The sequence below is a fragment of the Amblyomma mixtum genome, chromosome 6 (assembly GCF_055824585.1).
Source record: "Amblyomma mixtum isolate Tamu chromosome 6, ASM5582458v1, whole genome shotgun sequence".
Lineage (NCBI taxonomy): Eukaryota > Metazoa > Arthropoda > Arachnida > Ixodida > Ixodidae > Amblyomma > Amblyomma mixtum.
The window spans coordinates 80,189,927-80,217,431 of NC_143017.1; the positions used below are offsets into that span (position 1 = coordinate 80,189,927).

Sequence of the window (27,505 nt, forward strand, 5' to 3'; positions counted from 1 at the left end):
ACAGTTAAGAATGAGGTCGAGGAGAGTTAGCGCAAAAGAGGAAGCTATGACCAGAGCGAAGAAATGTAGCACTGTCCATCTGCGGCGGTTGCTGCGAAACGCGCAGCCCGACCAGAGGGGCACCTGAAACGGCAAATTGAAAAGCAGCGCAAATCGATGAGAGAGTATGTGTGGAAAACCAAAAAGAGTGCTCTATAATTATGCATACATGCATGTCGCTTTCAGCTAATTTTTATTTGCAAAAATGGTTGGCCGTGGGGCTGTTACAGTGGTGGAGCGTGACACTTGAAGAGTAACATGTTTCCTTTTGATTATACAAATATACAAAGATCATCTTCATCTACAAAATCATATTTCTTGCACCGTAAAGTTTCTCGTTTTCTACAGAAGCAGTGTTAATAAATATTCACTTGAAAAACAATATATCGTGAAATACAAAATACCCCAAAAGCTGTCGCGAAATCTCGTGTAAAACAACTGGAGGAAGAGGAGGTAAACTTTAGTCTGTTTTGTTCCTGTTTTGTTTACTTTCATGAACGCGAACAATAAAGCCGAAATTAAACGGCAATATAAACTTATGGCATTCGTAACCACATTCTTAAAGATAATTTGATAGTACTTGGTAGTTGGCCGATGGCCCAATATTCCAAAGGAGACACGTACAAGCGCCAAAAAAAAACACTTACAGAGAAAGAGACTTGTACAACAAGAGCGCTTACTTCCAACTGAAGATTTATTGACACACAAGCACAATTATATACACCTTGCTTCATGACGTCAAACTGATAGCCCTGCTGACATCACGTAGCCGCTCCCAAAAACATTGTTTTTGGGAGCGGCAACGTGATGTCGGCAGGGCTATACGTGTCTGCCCTTGTACGTGTCTGCTATGAACCAACTAGCCCAAAGGTCTGTGCTCTTGAAATCCAAAGGATCCCATAATTTTAGAAGTAGGCTAAGCCAAAAAAAGGTATGAAGGTGAATTAGTACGGGAAATAAGGTGGATCATTGGGAATTAGGGGTTGAACAACCTGAATTACGGGATTAGTTAGTGGGTCGCGAGGATTAACGGAAGTTATGGGTGTATTAAGGTGGAAGAGAGGGTCCGGTTAGTATAATTACATACGATAATCTAATGAAAGAACTTGAACATTCCAGTCCTCATATTTTCAAACGTGGCTGTTCTGATGACGTCATGGCCCTCACGACCAACACGGATATTTTGCTACAGAGAAAGCGGATCGTTTTTGCAAGACGGTAGCCAAAATGCAATGGCATTAAAAATGCTTTCAAACAGGTGAGAAATGGCTCCACGGAGTGTTTATTACATGCTGAAACAGATGACTTTTTTTGTGGTTCAACTGCTATTTTGTTGACTCTGTCGCCTGCACAAAAAATATAAAAAACGATATCCATATGTATGCGTTCTCATTACGCCCGAATGACCAACTGCAGTAGCAATCACTTGAATACATCTGCTTCAAGTTCAGGCAAAGAGGGGTCACACGCAACACGCCTGCGCGCGCGCGGATCACACACGCACACGCACACACACGCACACGCACAGAATTTTCGCTTAATGTGCAAGTAAGGTTTACGGCATAAAAAAAAAACAAAGGGGTACAAGAATGACACGTACGTGTACTCGGTTCGTGTTGGGTCCCAGTCTAGAATGATGTCCAATGGCCGCACTCCGGGCACAGAACAAAACGCCGGAACTCACACCGCACTGGAGCTTTCGACAAATCCAGTGTCCGCGGCATGCGATGCCTTGGCCAAAATATGTTTGCCTCTTTTTAAAGATGCCTGCCTTGATTGAAATGACACAGTTCACACAGATATCGCGAATTCGTTATCGGGAATATGGGTGTGGACGGCTAGTCCAGAACCGATTCATCGGCTCTGGTCTAGTCTAGTTTTCCGGGTACCAGATTTCAGTGCTGTAACTCTGCGAGAGTGGAGAAAGATGGCTCCCTGTCGACTACGTCATCCCAAATTTCCTAATAAATGGTGCGCATGAGTTCTTAACTACAGGAATACGCATGTTTGCTGAAAAGCATGGGGAGGGGAGGAGGAAAAAGCGATGCAGCGCGGAAGGCTGCATCGCTTCCCGTGATGCACATTATACATTCGCCCAGCCCGTGATGCACATTATAGACGCGCCGCGGGCCATGGCGCCGCGAGGGGTGCCTGTTGCGCCAGGGTTTGCCTGTGGATCCAGCAGTGCGCAGTGGTTTGAACTTCGCCCATGCCGTAGCAAGAAATTCCGTGGTCCTTGAGCGGAATGGGAATTCTTGTACTTACGCTCACAAAACAGGCAAGAATATTGTCTCGTCTTGTACTCTCGTGTCTTGTGCTTTGTGTTGTGTCTTGTGCCAATGGACAGAGCGCGTCGCACTCACCTAGGACACACCTCCTTATGACGTCGTCACAACCTGCCCACAAACTGGCCACCGTGGCCGGTGGCAGTTTAATGATTTGTCGTGAGAGATTTCTCGGGAAGAGCAACCTGGGTCGCAGTGAGCCCCACTGGCTGAAGCAGCTGCCATCACCGGGCAGTGGTGCAACGCTTAACTGCTGCGCCACTTCGCCAGGAGTGGAATGAAGGACTCTCAGCGATCTATGGACGTAAAGTAGAGAATGACCAATTCTGCATATATATGCATAAACCCACTAAAGCAAACGCGTCCTATCCTTAAGGCGGGGCTTACGTGTCACCTCTTATTCGAATGAATACATGCTTTTGCGCATCTACTCAGTTTGACTACGTCAAAACCCAACCACTTTTACTATTATTATTCGACAAACTACTATAGCTGCGCAACTACCATGACAGACATGTTTTTTAAGCATGGGCACTTACATGTAGTGGGCAAGAGAGACTACGACAGCTGCTAGTGAGAGTCATACGATTTATGATAAAGGCAGTAACCACTAACTGTCTTTTTTTAAACTAAGGAAAGTCAAAATACCAAGGTCTTGTTTGAGACCACTCCCTTCTTTCTCACCGACTTCTCCTCTACAGACCGCTTAGTCAGTCGTGAATAAGCACGATGCTGCTTTGAAGACAACATGCTTCTACGCGTGCAGGCTATTTGAGCCACAGCAGATTAGAAAATAAAAAATACTGCAGTGGTCAAGAACAACTCGATGCAGGTGAAATAAAATTTGTATTTAAACAAATTTGTCCCGATGGTGGATAAAGTATGGTATTTTTATTATGGATGTGGAGTTTTTTAGCATTATATGAGACTTGCTGCTGTATCGTTCTCATTTGTTGCTTCTGCGTCTGTCACACACACAACCACTCTTCAAATACAACGTGCTCACTAAGCACATTAGCTCACAGACGAAACAAAATCGATCTGTGGACGTTAAAGCACTACAAGGTCTTCGGCGCCTGAACCGTTGCATAGGATACGCAAATGCGCAGCCTAATTTTTGAGGCCCTGACGAACACGGCAGAGTACACCCACGCCTTCGGGGTAACGTTGAGGATAGCGACGACGAGCACATGAAAAATGTAAATCTGATAAAATTTGACAGTCAGCATTTCTCTTTCGCCTAGAAATGAAATGTTAGCTTTTGTTAATTGAAATCTGAGTCTGTGTGTCCTGAACTTCGCATTTTTAAAACCCGTGCAAAAACAATTCTACTGTGCACATTGCGGCGCTTGTCAAGGGGCCTTATTATTACGCTGGTCGGCTCACTGCTATTAGTAACGCGGAATGAACTTCAATAAAAGAAGGTCTCTTTTCCCTCTTGCAAAATTCTCTGCAGTAAATTGCGATCTTGGTGATCCACTTTGCCCAGTCATGGTAATGAGAGAGGAGAACGAGTTCACACTTGTGCCGTCAGCGCCTGCTGATGAACCAGGCAGGACTGGTCACAGCCTTTGTTTCAAAGCCTCCATGAATGCAGCCTCCCACAAATTGTATCACTTAGAACAGCCGGATGAGTCAGAAGACCAAGTCTTGTTTTCAGCGGCATCACTGGTAAGTAGCGTTCTGGCCCCTGGTAGATGCCTTTTCGCGATATATAGATGATTGTTGGTCTTAGGAAGCTTGGAACCTAACCTGCGCTCAAGTGCACTGATGCAGTCAGCTTCTTGAAGTGAAAGTCTGTGGAATCTTTGGGGACATTGATAAGTTGCCCGTGGAATTCAAGGTTGTCGCTCTTGAACTCGACGCGGTATTTCAGCAAGATCTGCGGACAGAAAATGTGAGCATGATAAGAGTGAGATCTTTGAGAACAAATGATGAAGCTGTAAATGATCATGCCACAATTGCACCACTATATTCGCAGCTGAAAATCTATTCAAAAAGTGCCCATAAGTCGGAAGAGAGGAAGGAAAAAATGCAAATTTTCTACAGTTCTTTGCGCAGTGGCGGTTCATAGAGGCGTCGAAATATTGCTACTTATCTCTTCGCAACTAAGAAAGGAAGCTTAAAAAAGATAAACAGAACGATTTTCCGATACGAAATTTGTTCATCCTCGATAGTACAATTAGTCCTTTTTTCTCTACCTCTGCTCCAGGTATAACGCAGAAGCGCAATACCATAAACCATATACTTAATTTTATAACTTGTATGGAGCACCACGTTACAGCAACGTGGCTCCAAAGAAAATGCCAAAGCTGACTTGGACAAAAGCACTCTGGCATAATTGCAACTGTTTTGCAAATTCTTGATAATCATCAAAGCGTTCACATATGTTAAGAACACCTTGTAAGACTCGGGAGCATGCCCCATCCCGAGGAGGCTATCATGTGCAGTACTTCAACCGCGATACAATGAAAACATACCCATGCAAGTTAGCAAGACCGAAATGTAAGCATTATTGTTGGCGGTGCTCTACTGAGAGTAGTGCATTTTTGTTTGCACGCAGCTGGTAACTCAGTTAACTTATTCAAACAACTAACAATTAAAGGCTCACAGCTCGTTGTTGATAGAAGTTCTCAAACACCCCATAGGACCTATGTTTTGAAATCCTGTGGTCTGGTTGGGGATTCAGAGGTTAGCTGACCGCAGCGATGCCTCTGCGCAGTAAAATAAACTCTGTGGAAATTAAGAGCTCCTTGATGGCTGATAACTATGCTGGTATCTAACAATGAAATAAATGAAAGAGGTGCAGAATAACCATGCACACAATAGTCCACTTTTCCGGGCTTTTAATGTTGTTAGCGATGAATGGCCACCGCTTTCTTGGCAGCTCTAAACTGGCGCCTTTATCTCTTACTTAAGAATGCATAAACGAGGACCGGAGTACTCTCAAAGAGGCATGTTAATTTTTTCTCGTCCTTGTCTGAATTCTGTGCTGTTGACATCAAGTTGCAAAACCAACAAGCCCAAGCTGCTGTCCTTTCCATCTGCTTACCTCCGAGAAGAGATCACAGGGAAAAGTTAAAATTTGAAGTGTAGTTTTAAGAGCAGTGTCGTTAAAGAGCTCTGTTCAAGTGTCGAAAATACATTTCAAAATTTCTTTTCATGCTGTGTTATACAAATTACCCCCAGCTTTGTTCATGAACAGATTAATTAACAAGAAATGTGTTTGCATGTTTGAGGACGCGGCCGGCCCGAATGCCCTCATTAGCTACTCGCACAACACGCCAGTTCTCGTAGAAAGTGGGAAAAAGTTACGGTGAGTTGAGCGCACGGGCCCAGAACAGAATCCATAGTTTTTACTCAGGGAATTGAGACGCCAACGTTCAGTGATCTCGAACCTTGGCAAAGAGGGTGCAGATTTGAAGCTCCGCTATCCGCCGACCGAGACACATCCGGGCACCGAAGCTGAAGGGCAGAGAAGCGTATCCATTGTGGTGGAGATTTCCCTGCTCCGCCTTCAGCCAACGCTCTGGAAGGAAGTGCTCGGGAAGCGAGAAATTCTCTTCCGCGCGCCCAGCAACGTAAGTTTCAGCAAATATGGGTACCTGCATGTCGAGTGCAATACAAATAACAACAAGCAGTAAAAACAAAAGCGGAGAGAAGTGGAGAGTGAAATAAAAATCAGGGACATAGTTCATCAAAGTGCGGAACGTTTTGCTTCAAAGTGGAATAAAAGGTCATGCTGGTCATCAAGTTTACGCAAACACGTTATGAGTAATAACAGCTGAATACATCCTAGTTTGCGAATTGAGCAGCAGAAACAAACGGTCTATACAAGATATCTTTCTAGAGCGCCTCATAAGTCTTTTCTTATTCAGTAACGTAAAATGATAAATGTATTTTAGAATGAATACTTAGTGCCGCATGCATGCGCATTAAGTAACTGAAATGCTAGATGTCCATGTTAGATGCCATATGTTAACATGGCCTATGTTAGATGACTCGATAAAACAGAGGCATGTGCAGCAATGTTTGGCGCTTATAATATAAATTGCTAAGAAAAGTATGTATTTCTTTACAGAAAAAACGCAAGATAAAGCAATACTAACCCCCGCAGGAACCACATAACCAGACATGACGACGTCGTGGCCAAGTTTTCGGTAAATTCCAGGCAGACTGGGGTTCAACCTGCAAATATTTGTCCAAAAAGAAGCAATAAAAAGTCTGCAAAAATGGTCCTCGGTGAAAAACGTAAAAACTACTGCTGGAGTTAACTTTATAAGGAGTAATTTCTTTGCTGGTCTCACATTACCAGGGAAATTTAGTTATCTACATAGCGGAATCGGTAGTCGTCATTGCAGGGTTGGCATTGTGCTGATCTTAAAAGGAGCCAGAACTCAAGTTAACAGTAGCCAAAAGTGGCCATGCCATTTAATCTTAGCTCCTATTCGTAGCGGAATAGAACAGAAGCGATATTATGAACAAATGTTTTTTTAATGAACACGAACCACAGAATTTTTAATACACAAGAAGCACAATAAAGAGCACAACAGAACAACACTTTGCCAATTTAGCTTGCTCCTCAAGCAGGAGGTGCGTTTCAAGTAACTAAATTATGAAAAGTTCAGTGCGCGTGCACACAGCTCATCTACAATAGACAATCTCCTTAGTCCAGTATTTAGGGGAATCCACAAAGGTGGAATATTTTTGTGATAGGAGAATAACTACTCATAAGCAACCACACAAGCACTGCCAACAGATGCATTAGAATCCACCCAAGTTCCTTGTCATTTCGCCATTGTGCTCGGAACATATGCTTTGCATTTGCATGCATTCCCGCGGCAGACGGCTGTCTCGGCACGCTGAACGCATAAAACCGAAGCTTTGTCACCTTGTGCTGCACAACTGTTTTCTTGCCGGTATTGCGCCTCGTCTGCTATAGCGTTAGGTAGCGTTACTGTATCCACATGCCTGAACCCAAGCCTGCCCCTTCCCGCATGGCCTCGGGTCCCTCGATGCTCACCATCCCTGCCGGCTGGGAGGACTCGCGCACACATCGGACGCCAAAACAGCAAAGCTCAAAATAATTGGTACCGTACTTGCTGTTGTATATGCAATTACTAAAAAAAGGCTCGTAAATGCGCTTAAGTTATTGTTCGCTTGAAACTCACTCGAAGCCGTTTCCTTTGCCCTGTCTCTTTCCAATACATCAAAGCCAGCCTCACTTGAAGGCCGAGGGCAGTAAAACACGAGATTAGCTGTCACGTGTGACTGACTTTTTCTGTGTGTTATTTTAAAGAATAGGGTCCGCAGCTGCACGTCACACTCCCTCTTGAGTGTTTCTTTTTCCATGTTTGTGACTGGGGTGCCCGTAAAAGGCACAAAGCGCGCACCACTTGCTGCTATCGTGTTGCATGTCATATTGACCACGCCTGTAAGAATTCTGCATGCGTGTTCAGTTTTTTTTTTTGCTTCTAGGTAGTTTTAAAGGTTTAAGGCGCTCTAGTTACAATCGGCTCCGGCTCATTGTTTGATTGCTCCAGAGAACTACTCCGGTCAGGCGCATTTTCCACAGCGTTAAAAAATAAGGTTATTTTTTTAATTATCTGTAGAGTACAGCTGGTATGCGTAACTTACCGCATGCTTTCTTTGAGGCAGGCTTTAATAAACGAGAGCTTGTCGAGCTGCTGTGGTTCAATGGAGTTTGGCGTCTCGCCAAGTACAGTCATTGCTTCCTGCCGAGCTTTATCTTGTGCCCGCTGATTCTTCGCCAGATGAAACAATAGGTACGTTGCAGCCGTTGCTGACTGAAAGGAATTTAACCGAGCGGCACTAGAACAATGTGTGTGGCTTGCTTTTAGCTGACTTCATAACTGAAAGGGCACTTCCGATAAGGAAACAGCGAGCAGACTGCAAGCCGCCGCCGATGAAACAGCGCATACCCACCGTGTCCACGCCTGCAAGGTTGAAGTCACTCGTGAACGTAAATATTTCCCCGAAGCTCAGCTTTTTCTCTCTTAAAAGATGTTCTAGTATAGTTGGCTCGTGTTCAGACACTTCAGAGTTCATACGCTGGGCTGCCGCTTCGATGTGTCGGAATATACGGCTGAAAAAAAAAAGAGATTACCAATGGTCAATGAAAAATTATTTTGAGCGCAGTCTGATTTACGCGAATCGCTTGTGTTAATACCAATTTAATGCTGGTATGAATAGGTTAACTGGGAGAAGACATTAACTTTTTCAGGCTATGATTGATGCAAAGCTCGTCAGCTCTACAGCCTACTAAGCAAGGTTGGACACCTTTGAATTTTTCCTTAAATTCTGCACTCAAAATTATGCAATTCCTGCGATCGCTTTTACTGACGAACCCCAAAGAACGCCGAGGGATGCATCGTTTTAAATCTTGTGCTATAGTCAACCACGATGAGGCTCCCGCTAATGTGAGTCACATACAATTCTGATGCCGTATTTTGCAATGCTTCATTGGTCCTCTGCCTTTGCTCGCTGCTCCGAATTACGTAGCCTGCGGTGGATGACGTAAGGCTAGTCTTGAACGAAACACAGATACAGTGCCATTTACAAACACAAATGCGCCAATGTCGTCCTAGAGGACCGGGGCCAACAACGGCGAACGACGGAGCAGGACATTTTTGAGACATCTGAAAAGGTTTTCTGGCGGTTTTTACCTCTCAGGAAAGAAACTCTGCAGTGGTTTGGGACGAATAGTACAAGCATGCGCACGGTAACACGGCCGGACTATATGCGGTGGCAACGAGCTGGCTAGCTATGACACCGCGTCCGCAGAGGCCTGTGGTTAGTTGTTTGCTTCCTGACTTCCTGTTAACTTTGTCGTGGTGGACGTCATTGGCAGAAAAAAAACGAAATAGAACCTTACCAATTATGGCGCTAAAGTTGCATCATACAGTTCAGCCTTTCATCCCTTACGATTCGGTGCACAAAAGGAAGCGAAAGATCGCTGAATTTGGAAAAAATAAAGCATTGCTGCAAATTTGGGCGATTCGCATTTTATTACCTGGCAAAGCTTAGGCGAACGCGCTTGATTTGAGCAGCGTTGCGTACTTGAGAGCAACTGGCTATAGTTTGTCACATTAACGGCTTATGGTTGTTGACGGGGCCATAAACACTAAGAGAATATAGCCTTCTTATCTAGCACTTTATCCGGTGGAATTGATAAGCAGAGGGCAATGTGTTGTTTCCTTTCAAAAGCACAATTTCAATATTAAAGTCTTCGTCTGTTGAGTGCGGGAACACTAGAAGATGGCACAACTTCAAAATTTTTTCTTTATGTAACCACAGGAGAGAGGGATTCGTAGGGAGGCTGGACGTTCGCAGAGATACCATTGACATAAAATGTTCGTATTGCGTGATTCATGCCACGTGATTCCATTCGTATTATTTGACGATGATCACTGCGACAAGATGCATAACGTGACCGGCAGATGAGCTGATACAGTTATACGTGATGACATTACAACAAAATAAATAAAACGATTACTTTGTTTATCATGATATAAACAAATTAGGTTATCGCTGGTGAACAAAACAAACTAACAGTCTGCTCTGTCCGCTGTTAGGATATATGAGAGCAAATTATTTTTTTTTCGTTTTCCCCCAAATGCATGACCCTTCAAACGAAAGCTAGCCCGAGGAGACTTACACCGTGAAGTCATCCATAACCTTCTCGAAACGGCGCCAAGTCGGTGTGCGGAAGTATCGGAAATACGGGAATCGGTATCCAAACTTTTGCATGCAGGCAAATGCCGTTCTCATGTCATCCAGTATGACGGGACCGTCGCACGTCATGTCCAGCGGATGTCTCAGACAGCCGAGACGGGCGTCTACGGAGGCCAGGGCTACACCTGCGATGTGGGAGCATATATTTGTCGCTGCATTATTCACCCCGAGAGGTGCAGTTTCCAAAGCTGACATTCGATTTCAAGGTTGTCCAAGCTATGTCCTAAAAGTTTTCAGTATGTATAAGTTGAAACATGGGACGAACCTTTGTCAAATATATATGGTTCATCTCTAGCAGGGTATGTTTTATGACGTATAACCTTAGGCGCGTCAGTGTACGCGTCACATCTTGAGGGCCCAAATTTATCATCAGTCTGAAAGTCGAGTATGCGTGCATCATTTGCTTACTTCTTGAAACATCAAAGAACTACAAAGGCTGTACGCCACAGATTTATCCTGTTCATAATAAAATCGTCTTGCAAATTCCTCAACTAACTTGATAAAAGGAACAGCAAGAGAAAGTCTGTGTTCTACTTTTGTACTCGTCCGTCGCTACATTTTTATTACATCTTGAATCATGAACCAACTAGCCCAAGCAAAGTTTTACTTGATACACAGTGCCTACAAAGCGTGTTATGTATTCTTTTTTTACATATTTTATGCATTCTGCATTATTTTTTTTTTGTTTTAGAAGACATTTAAGCGGGAATGACACGTGATGAGTTTTTGTCAGCTGATAGCACTTTACACTTTAAGCCACATGGTTCACCCAGTATTCGCTCTGTAGGGCATAAGCGCCAGTACCGCGCAAGAATGAATGGAGTTTTGCAGTCTTCCTCATCATGTATATGTGAACGGTGCTACGACCAAGCATCGGACGGCTCTCGAATGCAGCCTAGCCTTAAACGAGGTGAGAAATTGCTTGGCCAGAGCACTCATGCGTTGTCAAAACAATCTCGACGCGGTGTTCATAGGGCTCAGCTTTTTAGACCCTCATTTTGCGAGCATTCGTCATACTGTGGCTGCTCTTAAAACGGAATAAAAATTTCGCGCGCTTTTTTTTTCTCGTGGGTGATCTGTATCCCCTGTTTCTGCGGCAAACATCCCCCATGTTTTCTAAGTGTTCGTGTAAATAGCCAGGCTCTGCGCGCAACTATTATCTATTTGTAACTGAACTTTATTTTTTTTTTTGCTTATACCTAGCATATTATTGGCAACAATGGTGCCTTGGCAAGAATCATGTCGGTCAATAACATCACTTCATTCCCTCGTTGCATTCCGTTTTCATTCTTTTTCATTCTTTTTCTTTTTTCTTCCTTTATATTTTGTCCTAAATTTCTTTCACAATAAAGGGGGTCATACGATGTTGCCTCCATCAGGCTACTTATCGCGAATGCGTCGTTAAAATAGGTGCGGAAGTGATAAAAGTCTGGTCGCCGAGCATAGGGCAGGTCTATATCCTTATCATACTTCCGTTCGCTTGGCTTTTTTTTTTCGTCCTTGCCTTCCTCTAATCTATTTCGATGGGGCCTTGAAAGAAGTTTGTTGTCCAAGCAGGCCTGGCAGAATAGGGGTAAGATGAAGAAAGGATGACTACGATGAAAAGAAAAACCTATTAGTGCCCCAGAACCGATGTGTCTTTAGTACTATTGCTGGATACATTTTGAGTGTGTGTATTAGGTGCTGCCTGCTAAAAATGAAAGTACCGGAGTGTCGGAATCGAAAAGGCGTTTTTAGTGCATCGTGTGTTTGCAAGATACTCGATATTTAAAAAAAAAATCTCTTTTTTTCGATTGGCATGAAGCACTAATGAGTAAACATTCGTAAACAGCATTTTTTTCAATTTGCTGCAGACATATTAGGCTATAACAACGAAAATAAAGACTTTGTAGCTGCTACCATAACGTGCGTTGTTAGAGGTGCGATCATTCAAATTCGTGTACCCGGTCAGTATATTTACGACCCCGTGACCCTGTGACTCTCAGTGACTTACTTTCCAGCGCCCAGCGCTGAAACAAAGTGAAGCAGTCCTTGACTTCGCCGTTTTCGTCCATCAGTTGGGAGATGAGGTCCAAAGTTTCTTCAGCTATTTTGTTCATGCTGGGCAAGTAAGACATTGTTGTGCGAACTCGCAGAGTGTGTTGCTGCGTGCTTGTGCGGACTTTTAGCCAGTCTTTTCCCTGGCTGCAAGAAAAATACAAAGGAATGAATCAAAATAAATTTTATGGAATATAATACGAGCCAATCTTTCGCAATCGCTATGTGCAAGCACATTGTTAAAGCTCCTTGAGGTCTCTCTGTGCCTTGTTCAAAAAGATGTATTTTCCATCAGAAATGACGAAAAACCATAATAAAACACAAAAGACCCAAATAATGCACAAAGAGTGGCCGTAGACTGAATACCTGTAAAATATTCTAAAAGTTCTGTGCGCTACAATAACACGTCAAGAGTCTCTAAGGTTTAGTGATGACCTGAAAGGTAACAAGCTCGTAAAAGGCATATCTATGTTGTCTATAACAGCAACAGCGAACAGTAACTCTTCAGATAGGTCAATAGAGCAACCCAGAATTGAAAATAGAGATTGACACACGTGAAGATATTTTGACCTCCACTGAACTTAAATTGAATGCTCAGAAAAGCATTCAGTTGCAACCACTTTTTAAAGCACACTGAGGACAAATTGAAGTTGGCCGCTATCAGTACGGTACCGCGTTATAATCATAAAGGAACCAATTTCTTTGAAAACTAAGAAAACTAAGCCTGGAAAAGTTCCAAAACAAAATACAGCTGTCGCCATCACCGGGCGACTTCGCAAGTAAAATGAGTGCATAAAAATGGGGTTTATTCATGGATCCTGGATAATCGCAATTAACTTCAAAACTAGCAGCCACACCTATTCGGTGTAAGTATCACGTGCTTGAATGGACTGGGGGGGGGGGGGGGGGGGGAATTATGAGCTTTACCTTCCTAGCGCATAAACACTTATAAATGCTGCTGCCTGGAAAACGGCAGCATGCCCCAAAAGATACAGATAATTAATTTTAACTGGGAACAATAATTGCGTCAAGCTGTCCTCAGAGTTTTTTCACGCAATCCGTAGTAATCCGTAGCGTTACTTGCATTAAAACTGAGTGAAAGTGAGTTTTGCTCGGCCGTACATCCGGCGTTAAGTATTAGAATGGTGTTCTCTCAAGGAATGGCTGAATGAAAATTTGTTCAACGGTGCGTTATGTCTAGAATCAATTATTCATAAACCGTTAGACGGTTCTAAAATGTTTCCATCGAAAGACAAGAAAGAAATTTGCTCTAACACTCTGGAACATTTTCTAGCGGACGCCAACCGTACTGATCTCTAGCGCGTGGAATTATTCGTCGCTCAAGTCTAGCGCGGTGGTGAGCGATATTTCAGACCGGTGTTTCGTGCGTGCACTCCCCCTGATGTATTTTCGCTGCTGGTTGAACCACTATTACCGCGATACGATTGAGGACGTAAATGAATGAAAGTCGTTGAGGTGGCCTTTACATTATGTACAAAGGTGCTACGTCACTTGATCGCCGATGGGGCCCATTTTAGGGTTACAGCTGCGCTGAAGGTGATACACCTCGGTCTCCATTTTGTTTTTCAAAAACGCCAATATTAATTGTAATAGTACTGATATTTGAGCGAGTTGGTACGGCGTTCTGGAAAAAAAAGCAGCTCGTGTTTTTTTTTTCTTGGAAAAAGAGCACGAGATGTTTTTTTTTTCTTTCTTTTTAAAAGATTCAATTTTAACTTCCTGTTGACAGTTGGAGACCCAAAAGTAAAGCTCTATTTTTTGAGCTACTATAACACGAAACGAATTTGAGTGGTGAATATGCATACTAGCAGTGTGTGCCTTTGAAATAAGGAAACTCATCTGAGGTGCATCTGCAGCCGTTGGCGAACAACATTTCCTGCTTACAACTTTTCGTGTCCTTTCTGAGTGCTTAATTTTTTCGTCCAGTTACTGCAGGGGACGGCAAGCAACACAGAGTAGACGAGTTCGATAAAGGAGGGCTCTCGGCTCGGTAAGCATCCGATAGTAGATGAGTCCGATAGAGGAGGATTCTCCACTACACATAAGTAACTACAATAAAAGCCCAGTGCACAGTTTGCTGCAATTAGTTCCTGACGTTAGATCATCCACCTCCCCATTCTGTCCCTATCTCAATGTACGTCAGTAAGGGTGCAAGTTGAGAGTCCAATATATTCAGGGAAGGGTGGACTGCAGAGATACCCGAAAGAAAACACTCCAACATCTTTTCGCATGTTGTCGCATCAAGATATTAATGTCGCTCTACCAACCGCACCGACAGTTCGCTAAAACTTTCCTTGCGTGAGGAACAACTAGTCAGTTCATAGAGACATTCTCACCGCACTTCATTTATGGCGAACAGTGAGGATGACAAAATATATGGCATGATACGACAGGATGCCACGGCAAGATATATATTCATTGTTGGAAAATAAAACCCGATTCTGGTTCTGACTGCGATGTCTTGGCTTGTTTCCTCAGAACAGATACAGCAAAATATGTTTTACATGCTCTGCCAAGCAGCAGAAAAACCGCTGTGCCCGGCAAAATAAGATTTTACTAGTTGACTCTTACAGATTAAGAATGCCCACATCGGCATAGTACTCTGGCCTGCTGGCGCGGTAGTGACTGAAGGCCGTGGCACCAAGCCTGAACGGCTCTTTGCCTTCCTCCTGATACAGGTTCCGGATGTCAGTGCCGCTAAAGAGGTGCACCAGCGAGTAGCGGCCAGGGAGCTTCTCAACAACGATGGGCCCGTACTTCCGGTACATTTCCATGGACGCCTTATGCCTCTGGTCTGGATGGTGCTGTCCTGAGATGGCCACGGAGAGAAAGACATTTTAGGAAAGACCTTTGAATGTGAAAAGTCAGGCCCAACATAACTGCGCGGTATTACCGTTGTTCACGTGCATTCTTACTTTTACAAACCACAGACATCAGTAATCAAATGAATGATCTTATTGGCATCAAGGACGAGGAACGATGAAGCATGGAGACATGATGGGAGGGTTTTCTACTTCCTCTACTCTTTTCAAACATTCCGCCGCGGTGGCTCAGCGGTTGTGGTGCTCGGCTGCGGCCGCGAAAGACGCGGGTTCGATCCCGGCCGCGGCGGTTGAATTTCTTTGGAGGAGAAATTCTAGAGGCCCGTGTACTGTGCGATGTCAGTGCACGTTAAAGAACCCCAGGTGGTCGAAATTTCCGGAGCCCTCCACTACGGCGTCTCTCATAGCCTTAGTCGCTTTGGGACGTTAAACGCCACAAACCAAACCAAACCAAATCTTTTCAAACCTCAAGTACGTATACTTGCATACCTTATTGAGATGAAGAGGGATCAATAGTGGCAGCTAATAGCACAAGCAGCTTTCGTCATTCCATAGAAAACAAAAGGGAGAAACAAGTTACACTGACGTAGAGTGAATATGCATAAAGTGGCAAATATATTCTCAAAGCCGACACCGTAAATAGAAAAATAATCCGAACATACATCGACTACTTATTTACACACGCTGATAGAAGCGTAAACCTGTGAATGTGGTAATCAGACATCACTCAACGAAAATAAACTGCAGCGAAAAACGAGTGAGAGTTGGCTACAACTCGTAGCGCTCCATGTGTGTCGTTATCATCTTCATGTAGGACTTCGCTTAGATCGTTTATTAACGAAACAAAAAAACACCCACATTTTTCATTGGCAATAACACATACAGAATTAAGAGCGCCTGTATCGCATGCCCTGTTTCAACCTTTCTCATTGCTTGACACGAAAGGAGAGTTTCTTAAGCCCAGCTTTCTTGGTCAAAAATTTTCAATATTGGAATATTGTAAGAAATTCTTACGGAAATATCGAAGGTAATGGTCCATTCTTCTGATATGTAGCGAAATATTTATTTTAAAGTGTTTCTAACGATCGCATCGAACACTTAAGATTCAATGAAAAACCAATGGGGAACCCTTTTCATCACAGCAAATGCGTTATTAAAATAAAAATAAAAGACTGCCGTCGGGTGATCTGCGGATGTATTGATTGTGATAGTGAAATCTTATATTCTATGAAAAAATTGCTTCATAACCGGTTTCCCGTTGAAAAATGCTTTTGTCCGGAATTGCGGGATATCATTATTTGCGTTACGACGACAGCCACGGAAGTCTCCAAAGTTTGCGTGTTTTATGCTTGTTTAAAATCGTATTTTTAACATGTTATGACCCTTTCCATTAGCTTCGACTGCGCCATAATAGCCAGAGCAAATTTCTTCGAGAAGTGACACCTGACAGGAAATTCCCAGTCGCCAAATTTTTCCACTCCACAAGCCTGGTTTGGCTTGAACTTAGCCCCAAGTGATGTGATGTGACTACACATTGTTTGCGGTTATACAGCTGCTGTTTGTTATACGGTTGTATATAGTACAGTGATGTAGCCAGTCGTAAATGCGTACACATCGTCGACCGCAAAGTGACCGGCATGAATGACAACCCTGGTAAAGTGACCACAAGCGATGGCCATCGGCTTAATAATCAGCATCGACTCATGTGACACGTGCCCGCCTCTTTATACTACAGACGCCAACCGCTAGAGTCGCGCTAACGAGCACTGGCAGCCTGAGTGGAGCGCAGGGAATCGTGGGGACATGCATGCATTCAAGCCAAGGAGCGATGCCAGTATGCACGAAGTTAGCAGAAGGAAGAGGGTTATGTTGTTTGATTTGATTTATTGGTGTTTATCGTTCCAAAGCGACTAAGGCTATGAGGGACGCCATAGTGAAGGGCTCCAAAATTTTCGACCACCTCGGGTTCTTTAACGTGCGCTGACATCGCACAGCACAAGGGCCTCTAGAATTTCGCCTCTATCGAAATTCAGCCGTCGCGGCTGGGATTGAACCCGCGTCTTTCGGGCCAGCTGCCGAGCGCCGTAACCACTGAGCCATCGCGGCGGGTGTGTTGTTGGCTCTGTATATGCACTCTCCATAAAAACATGTACAGTGCTTAAAATGACCGAGAAAAACGGGATAAGTTGATACGCTAGCTAATAGACTGACGTATAAGGGTATTCGCGTGGTTTGCATACTGCGAAAGTGCTCAAAAGTGCAGGTAAGAGCACCGAAATTAACATGATCGGCTCTTCTTTTTTTATCGCGAGTAAGACAGGCTGCGGACGTGAGACTTATTGTCCTTGAAAATGGTGCACGCTGCTTGCTTTCACATTTATTTTACTACTTTCGTTTCATCTCTGTAATCACTGAATGTTGTGAGACCACTGCGTAAAATTGCTAATTAAGACTAGTTTTTTCTGTTCCCTCACCAGCAGCGGTCTAGCGAACAGCTGAAGCAACCTCTGACCTAAGTGAGTGGGCGAGCTACATTCAAACTTTTCAACTATTCAATACATTTAACCATTCAAGCTACATTTAAGCAACTTTTTTCCATGCGCTCCCTCTCCCTGCGTTGCTTTTTGCCATCAAGGAATTGACAAAAAAATATGTAGAATTTCATTCATGCACTCATAAGCAAAAACCTGATCACGTACTGTTTGCATCTCTAAAAGGGTTTTCATTTCTCAGAATTAGTATCCAAGCCTAATGTTTAGAAGTGTACCGCAAGCTCTCTTTCCTTAGACCCCTTTACTGCGTTGGCGTACTCATATTTGCTGCACTGAGCATTAACACGTGGCCTGATTAGCAAAGTCGGCAAGGTAAAGAAAGGCTTTACACAACCTCGCACATACACGCAATCATTGAATTATAGTAGATATAAAAAAAAATGACGGGGGCTTAGCTTTGGTTCAGCCTGATAGGTTGCGAAAGCTGTGGGAAGAGCGCGGCGCGCCGTTCTAAGCGGCCGCCGTTACCCGACGAGCCGAGTTGGTAGCCCGTCTCTTGCTCCTGGTATGACGTCACGCTGTGATGTCACTAGGCATGATATGACGTCAGAGGTCATTATATGGGTCAAATGTGCCAAGTGGCCGCCGCTACGCGAAAGGCCGTTCTTGGGAGTAGTATTGCTTTTGCAATAAAAAACAAAAGCGTGCTGCAAGTTCGTTGACTCCCCCAGTGAATCCGACACCAAGGTGACGACCTCCGACATCCGCTTGTGGAAGGGCATTATCTCTTTTTCTTTCTCCTTTGGATCGTGCAGAATACAATTACGAGCCACCGAGGCAGAGAGACGCTCACGTGTTCAAGGAGATAAAAACGAAAATGGGCTGACAACGCTTGACGCAGACGCTTTGGGACTACGAACGCTTGACGACACGGGCATCTCAGCTGCTGTAAGCATGGTCAGGTGTTGTCAAGATAATTGGCGCGCTGAGGATTTGTTGTAATCAGCACTCAAAACGAAGAGAGGCTAATGAAATAGACGACAACACTTCGTAATGCTGTTGCCTTTTTATTGGCTTTGCGTTGTGTGCCTAGGTGCTGATCACACCCCATTGTTAGAAAGATCGCTCTCATTTCCACGAGACACAAACGCGAGATGGCCATTGAACGTAATGGCTCGAAACACATGAGCAGAGTTCTATACAGGAACGTCGACGCTTTAAAACATAGATGTGCTCGTGATCAGAAAATACTATTCGTAAAAGTTTCTAACTTAGACTTCAGATGTATTATTCACAAAAGTTAGTTGCACAAGCTTTTAGGACAACATGTTTCTTGCATTTAAAAACTGGTAAACGGGTCTTGAGGCACCATGTAGCGGAGTACATCACGATAACTTTAGCCAGCTGGCGTTTTTTTACTTTGCATCGAAAACAAGACCGTAATTTACTGTAAAATGTGCATATGTTTTGTCTTAAGACGCGTGTACTTAAATGAAACAAGTTTATCTTTTGTTCTTGCTAGCCAGCGTCATACTATGCGCTGATCACAACCTTTTTTTTTTACTGCACAATTTGCATAAATAACTGCGAAGATAACCACAGTGAAGTGCATAAAATTTATCTCTTGTTTTCGCTACACAGCCTCATACTACCCTTAGCAAAAACTAATACGTTTGGAATATACGGAGGGCTATTTAAAATGTATTTTAAACATATTTTGTATTCATGAATGCACTAAAAATATGTAGGAAATACGTTTCTGAAATTTCATGCTTGGTATTCGAAATATATTTTTAAAATGTGCCAAAAATACCTCACTTAAAGCATACTTCGAGCACTTTTCAAATACATGAAAAAATATGCATGCAGTTTTAGCATCTTGTCAGTGTATTAAAAGTGTATTTTCGGAAATATGAAATTAATTCATCGAAAGTATACTTCAATTCTAGAAAACGGGCAGCCCTTGTAAACGTATATGTATGCAGTTTTAGCATCTTGTCAATGTATTAAAAGTGAACTTTCGTAAATATGAAATTAATTCATCCGAAATATATTTCAATCCTAACAAACGGGCAGTCCTTTTAAACGTCTTTGCACACTTCTAGCTGCCATGAACAGTCGAGTGCTCGAAATCGCGTTTCGGGAAATGGCATTTGCGTGTCGTCAATGTATTTGAAGTGTACTTCCGTAAATACGCAATTAATTCGTCCAAAGAACACTGAAATTCTAGCAAATTGGCAGTCCGCATTAGCATATTTGCAGCGCACTACAAGCTGTCGTTGAACAATCTAATGCTCAAAATCGAGTTTCGGGACATCGCATTTTGGTGCTGGCCATCTATTTAAAGTGTACTTTCGTAAATACGCAATTAATCCGTCTGAAGTATATTTAAATTCTAACAAATGGGTTGTCCGCGTAAACATATTTGCATTACACTTCAAGCTACCGTGGAAAAATCTAGGGCTCGAAATGACGTTTCAGCGAAGAGTGGAAACTTTCCCTTTCTTGTCATCTTTTCGTTTATGGTAACTTCTAGCAGGAAGGTGATCACCACTTATAGCCCTGCTACACGGGCGCTTCGAATGCCTTCCAGCCGAATGTCATCTAACGATGCTACACGTGTTCTGTCTAAGAGAGTGCTTGAAGATAATATTACGCCAATGAATATTAACCGCGTCAGCATGAAATTTCCCCGGGAGTGCGCCGATGAGGACGACTGCACTCATACTGTTGTTTACATCGCTTGTTTACATAACATAAAACCCAATCTGCGCTTTGGTTCTAATAAACAATCTGTTTTCTTTTTTACTGGTTGTACTCGTGATTGTTTACGCAGTGCTACAATGTGTGGGAAGCGATGATGCGATCGCACGCCTGAGAAAGCCGGGTTGTTGGCATCGCGCAGGACTGGCGCTTCTCGCTTCTTGTCCCGGCTTTCTCCGACGTGACCAGTACTTTTTTATAAACTACTTTATCCAGAAGTATGTATGGCGACTGTTCGCTTTAACTGAAACGGCCTAACTTGTTATCCACAAGCTAGCGACGGCGACGACTGCTGCTGGCCGTGAAGCACGGCTCGGCAGTCTGGGTCACACCGGCGATTCCCGTTCATCGTACGCGTGCCCTGCGATGTAAGCAATAGTTGATTTCAGGTCACTGTTGCCAAAACTACACCTGGTGACCATTTGCATTCGCTAAAGCTTGTGATTCGCTCTTCACAACCGCCGAAATCACAGATCCAACCCTGCGAACTCGCTGGGCCTAGTCGTCGCGGAAGGGAACAGAGCCGTCGTCGATTGAAACTGATTTGGCAAGCGCTTATCGCTGGTGAGTGTTCAGGTATGCACACGTGAAATATAGCCGTTCGTTTCGCTCATTTAGAAGCGCGAGCATACACACACCGCCGCCTCATCACCGTGCTCTCGCTCAGCCGCCGCCAAGGCTGACCGTCCGCCGACCGGATTCGTCGGTGTCGTTGGCCTGAAAAACGTGTCCCTCTAGAATCATATTATAGTAAACTAGATAGTTCACTATAATTACATGCTGTTGTTCAGCGTGATATATACTGTCGTTGTCGGACTAGTGTGACCGCCGTCGTCGTCGTCGCTGTACACTGAAAACGAGCTGAGGCTTTCGAATGCGTTTCGAAAGTGTCGTGCAGCACCGCGGCAGTCCGTCGAGTCCGAATGTCATTCCTATTCTGGAATGTCATTCCACTCAATATCATTCGAACATTTCCGTGTGAGAACGTGATAGCATTATACCAGCAAAAGCGCCTTGGGTACGTCTGGGTCCGAATAAGCCAGCGGAAAGGACCCCGTGTGGCAGGACAGACCGGCTCCCTTACACGCCCATGTATCTGTTGGTTGACAGTTCGACTCCTGACCTGTGCCTGACGCAAGTTTCAACTAGCAATTCCGTTCTCAATTAATCCCAGATTCGAATGCGACCAGTAGGGTACTTCTGCGATAATTTGGAAGCCCACAGTATTTGCGCAAAAAAAGGCATCACCGTACAAAATAGTGCGTCGCTTTCGCTGGGTATATATACGGCAAGCCAAGTATAGCGCTTGCCGTAGGATTTGTTGTTTGCTGTGTCGCTGTCGTCTTGGTATGCTGTATGTAGGTATCTGCCGTTCCCATTCAATCACGTGACCTTATAATATCAGACGCCTGTTGATTAATGATAAATACCCGTGTACGATTTGTTCTCCAGTTGATGAATTAACCCGTGTCATTCCATGGAGGCGCCCAGTAGACTTTTTTTAAGCCCGAGTAAACACATTTTTAATGTATTAAATGTATATTTTTAGTATATTTCTAATGTATATTTTTATTATATTTTTAATGCATTATAAATATGCTAAGCGGGCAAAAATGTACTTTTCACGTATTTTTAAGAACGTTTAAAATATTATTCCTAGTATACTTAGAAAGCATTCGTATTGCAGTTTAAGCATAGGGACAAAAAAATGCGAAATAAATATGAAATTAATACAATACGTTTGAAATGCATTTTTAGCACATCCTCTTTTTCGCTAAGGGTATGCACCGATAACAAGCTCTTTAAGCTGCAAAATATGCGCAGATAACTGCAAAGATATGTCAGCTAAAGAGAACAGAATTTTTCTTTTTTTCTAGGTACCCAGCCTTGTTCTGTGCCGCGTACTGTTGGCTTTTGGGGTAATGAATCCATGTGCAAGTGTTAGCATTTCACCTCCTTCAAAATGTGGCTGCTGTGGCTGGTTTAAAACATTTTACCTCATGGTCCCTCACTGTTCCCATAGAGGAGCCTTTCCGAATGAAGCTTTATTCTTCCTAGGTTCAGTACCTGAGGCCACAACCGTGGAGCTTCCACTGCATGGTAATTTCATTTTGTATTCCTTCATATGGGGAATTACTGACGTAAAGCCGCCGTGGTGGCTCAGTGGTTATGGTGCCCAGCTGCTGACCCGAAAGACGCGGGTTCGATCCCTGCGGAGGCGGCCGAATTTTGATGGAGGTGTAATTCTACACGCCCGTGTACTGTGCGATGTCAGTGCACGTTAAAAGACCACAGGTTGTCGAAATTTCCGGAGCCCTTCACGACGGCGTCCCTCATAGCCTGAGTCGCTTTGGCATGTTAAACCCCAATAGACCAAACCAAACCAATATTTCATCTGGGTTCATAAGCTGAGAGGATGGTGCTAAACTGTCGTCACCGCTGTCAAAGCGCGAATTAAAAGTTTTGGTTACTGTACTATCGCGCCGGAATGAAACGCGAACACGGGAACGCGTGGCCTGTGGCTAATTTTGGTACAGCGCGCGCCGTCTAGCAGCGTCCGCGATAAGCTGCTGACGTGTGCACTGGGTTGGTGGCTTCTTCCCCAGCCGCCCTGTGTGCAGCTTTTGTGCCTAGAAGTGCAGCCTTCGCTCGACTTGCCGCGGTTTGGCAATCCCCGTCTAGCTCCAGCATGGCGCTAGCCGTGTTGCCTCGATACCGACACTCGCCAGTCCACGATCTGGGCGAGCGGGATGACGTTGCGGTTTTCTCTTTCTTTGATGACCGCGTTATCTCTCAGCGCGATCTCTCGGCCATTAGACTGCCGGATGACCTCTGTCATGAACGTGCTAGTGACGGCCGCTTCGGCGTGATGTCTGTGTTTAATTTTTGCATCACATACATTTCAGTAAAACTTCATTTGTGCAATATTTGTGCAATTCACTTGCTTGTGCAATTTCAGTTGTGCTGTGAATAAAAGAGTGAATTAATTAATTAAGAGTCAATAAAAACTAAATTAAATTGGGAAACTTTTTTTTTACGGCACCTCAGTGGCTTTGGCAAGTGGCTTTTAATTCCAATGTCGCGGGCTCGATCCAGGTGGCGACGGTCGTATGTCAATTAAGACGAGATACAAAACCGCCCGTACGCTGTGCGATGTAAGCGCACTTTAAATAAACCGAAGTGGTCTAAATTAAAATTAGCCCTCTACTACGGCATCCGTCATAGCCTCTGCGACATTTCAGAACGTTTAACTAAAATTGTCGCATTTTTTTTACGCATACACACAAGAAAGATCGACCTGAGCCTTCAACATCCTGCCGAAGCAGATATCGCTTGCACAATCATAACCGACCTCATTGGGCAGTCAAGCTTCATCACTGCACTGAGAAGTAACGCGGTAGTTAGGAGGAGCAAAAACCACATCGTCATCCTGCTAGCCGGGACCGGAGTCATGACGTCGGATTCAAAGCGATGTGGCTGGGGCCATGCCGGTGCTAGACGGGGATTGCCAAACTCGGCAAGGCGAGCAAAGGCTGCATAGGGAAGAAGCCACCAACCCAGTGCACACGTCAGCAGCTTATCGCGGACGCTGCTAGACGGCGCGCGCTGTACCAAAATTAGCCACAGGCCACGCGTTCCCGTGTTCGCGTTTCATTCCGGCCCGATAGTACATTGCTTCTCATGGTCTGGGAAAGACAAAGTTGCAACTGGAGGTTGAAGCTGCTCTTTGCGTGTTCATTTCATGAGTTAAAACATCAGAAGGAAAGCAGTGTTTGGAAATTTACCATGCTGATAGTGTGCGGCGTATGCGGCAAATTGTTTAAACTCGCTGTATTGAAATTAAGTTCCTGCGATATCTACCCGCAGAATCTTAATATATTTGCAAGTCACTGGTCTGACCTAATGCCGTCTGTTGAGGAACGTACAGCCGGCCAAATCTTTAGCTGGCGTGCGCGACGGCCGCTTTTTCTGCGCTCCTGCGCTTTGTGACGAAGCAAACTTGCGGAGAGCTCATTATTAAGCAGGGGTTTAGTAAGCCTCTGCTTAAATTTGATATATTAGCAAGTTTGCGCCGTCATAAGCTGCAGGAGCACGGAAAAAGCGGCCGTCGCGCATTCCAGCTAAAGATTTGGCCGGCTGTACATCACGAAATGCTCTTGTGGGGAGCCGGAACATCTTTCCATCTCTCTTTTTTTCGGTCGGCGCTATCTACTTTCGTCAGTCTTCATGTATCTGCTCAAATATTACAATCATGCCCTGCGAGGACATAATTTATACATTTATAAGATGTTCTTTACCAATACCAATAGGCTACATGAGCTGATATGACTCGATGAAATTAAGGGCACACGATTTTAGCACATAACACTTAGACCTAAGTCACGTCCTGCTGATATGCATGGTTGATTTTTAATGCTTATCAATAAAGACGGCCCTTCTAAAATTCAGACTGCTAATATTGGATCTTATGTCGAACGACTAGAACTTAGACATGGCTCATAGAGAGAAACAGCGGTATGGACAACTTCGCTGTAACCGATGAAAGTCTGTAAACTAATACTGAAAATGCTTTGTTTTGACGCCTTCTATGGACAGTATTAAAGAATTGTATTTGTAGCAACTCAGTTCATTCACCAAGGCAACAAAACCAGAGTGCTCAACGGGCTTGAAGCCACGGGGCACGCAATGCCGAACAGCTGTAGTCCTTCGTAATTTTCGGACTTCGTAACACGAGTAAGGTCAGCTGTTGAAGCGCGACACACCTCATGCTGCTTTCGGGCAGGCGGCGAGTTGTTTGTCATGCAAAGAAGAAAAACCGGGCCAATTAGTACCGCTGCGCCCTCACTCACCACTATGTACTTCAAGTGCAGCTTTCTGGCACGTCACTTTCATTTGTGATGCAAAATTGGGATATTGCAAGTTACTGTTATGAACATACTGATGAGGATGATCTAATATTCCGATGGGTAGCAAAACCTTGCTTTTAAAGTTTGTCCCGCACTCGCAACAAGTAGTTAAGACGGCCATACAAATAAATAGCACAAAGCTCCAAGCGTCCTGAGGGGGCATCTACAGATATATTGAAATGGTTTATTCTTTCTATATTCGAAAAATTGCGTTCATAAACAACTTCTCGTTCAGAATTGTGCGTTTCTATAATTTGTGGGTATGATTTACAAGTCCTTCTGATCACGTAAGTCATCCTGTTCCGTCTTTCGCTAGGTGGTGCTTCCGCGCCTGTGATCAGAAATTTCTAGTGTAACAATTATTACCCCTGCTCCCTTTAGCCGCTGTGCTGACCCACAAGTGCAGATGCGCAAAACACGCCGCTCTTATTCAGCTAAGCAAGGTAACCTTTGCAAGGTGGTCCACCGAGGTCTCGGGTGTTATGGTAATTTATGATAGTTCCTGCCGGCACGATCAGTGCGAACGAGCTTCGCTGCCTCTGGAGCTCGGCACCTGGATTGCAGGTAGCATAGATTGATAGGGAAAGATTCTGAAGTTAAAGGCACTCTTACTCAACCCAATGTAGCCAACGGCCTCAACTAACTACCTCACGTCTGAGACATGGGTACTCAGTAAGGTAATACTGAACGTAAAAGACTGATTAGAGTGATAGGGCACTTCATGCTTCAAAAGTTTTATTCGTTTACACATTTCAGGGTTTTTTCAGAAAGTGCTTGAGAACAGCAAGAAAAGGCCGATTTTAGAAACCTAGTACATACTCTCTTTACGAGAGAATATAGCGCAGAGTAGGAGAGGAAACAAGAAGACACGAACAATACGAGCGCTATATTTGTGTCCTGTCCTACTCTGCGCTATATTCTCTCGCTATGGTCATGCACCAGCAAGCCCTAAAAGCCGCGCTTTTGAAATACTCTCTTTATTGTTTGAATTTTCTCAGTGTTCATTTCTTGTCAAGCCATCTTTGTTTGTCACTTCCCTATGGTGGTCAGCCAATGGGTACTTCTTCGCTTAGCTGCATCACAAGAATGGGTATGTGGGAAATGTTTTCCTCTATGCTGCTCCGTCTAGGCTGAATGGGTGCCTGTAGCAGGAGAGGACTGAGGAAAAGGCTACTCGAACTGTATGCTGTTGTTGAATGCTTATTCATGAACAGGTGGCCCCCCGCCTTGTGCTCAGCATGCCTCTATTCTGCTGCACCAGCCGCAGCGACAGAGGCCATCGCTTTCGGCTGCTCAGCCCAAGGAGGCGGATCGAATCTTGGCTGCGGTGGTTCATACCATACCATACCATACCATACCATACCATACCATACCATACCATACCATACCATACCATACCATACCGGTTTGGTTTATTGGGGTTTAACGGCCCGAAGCAACTCAGGCTATGAGGGACGCCGTAGTGAAGGGCTCCGGAAATTTCGACCACCTGGGGTTCTTTAACGTGCACTGAAATCGCACAGCACACGGGCCTCTTGAATTTCGCCTTCATCGAAAATACCATACCATACCACACCGCACCACACCACACCACACCACACCACACCACACCACACCACACCACACCACACCACACCATACTATACCATACCATACCATACCATACCATACCATACCATACCATACCATACCATACCATACCATACCATACCATACAATACCACATCATACCACACCACACAACACCATGCCACACCATACCATGCCATATCATACCATATCATATAACCATACTCTACCATAACATGTCATTCCATACAGTACGTAGCATAGTACAGCACAGTATAACATAACATATAAATTCCCTATTATTATAACCGCGCCTTAGGTAGCGCCGTAACCTGTACAACAAAAGCAAAAGAAGTCATGTAGACGCGTAAAGTAGTTTCCGCTAGGAGAATTATTGGTATATGCCCCAGTACGGCACTTACCGAATAAGCGTGAGTATATCCACGAGCTGCCTATGACCGGGAATGAAGGTACCCTGGGCATCTCGGAGAAGGGCTTCGCTCCCAAAGCATGACTGCCTTCGGGTGTGCTGACTAAGGCGTTCGTGGATGCCAGCCTTGCTTTAGCCGTGGTAGCCCGAGCTGCTACAAATGACGCTTTCATTCTGAACACAGTGCTGCGGTCTTGTTGGAATACGGCTAGTTTGAACCCACACCTCAGTCGCTCTGTATCCTCTGGAGTATATATAAACACTGCGCTCTGCCCCAAGGCCTTTCTACAGGTAGCAGATTACCCAAGCGGAGCTACCTCTCCTGATGACGAGGTGCCTAAGTTAGCTGGCAACGGCGCGACAACTGTTTGCTGGACAATTTATC

At 44.3% G+C, this 27,505-nt stretch overlaps 1 protein-coding gene across 1 annotated transcript; it reads right to left on the reverse strand.

Moving 5' to 3' along the window:
* Positions 1-2,789: 2,789 nt before the first annotated feature.
* On the reverse strand, positions 2,790-27,505 carry LOC149339502 (putative cytochrome P450 49a1). Its single transcript, XM_089548272.1, has 9 exons — positions 27,113-27,505; positions 14,709-14,946; positions 12,073-12,263; positions 10,003-10,204; positions 8,271-8,430; positions 7,962-8,131; positions 6,434-6,512; positions 5,723-5,929; positions 2,790-4,206 (listed from the first exon to the last, which is right to left on the reverse strand). Exons 1-9 carry the CDS (start codon positions 27,291-27,293, stop codon positions 4,072-4,074), a joined length of 1,563 nt encoding a protein of 520 aa, XP_089404398.1. The 5' UTR covers positions 27,294-27,505; the 3' UTR covers positions 2,790-4,071.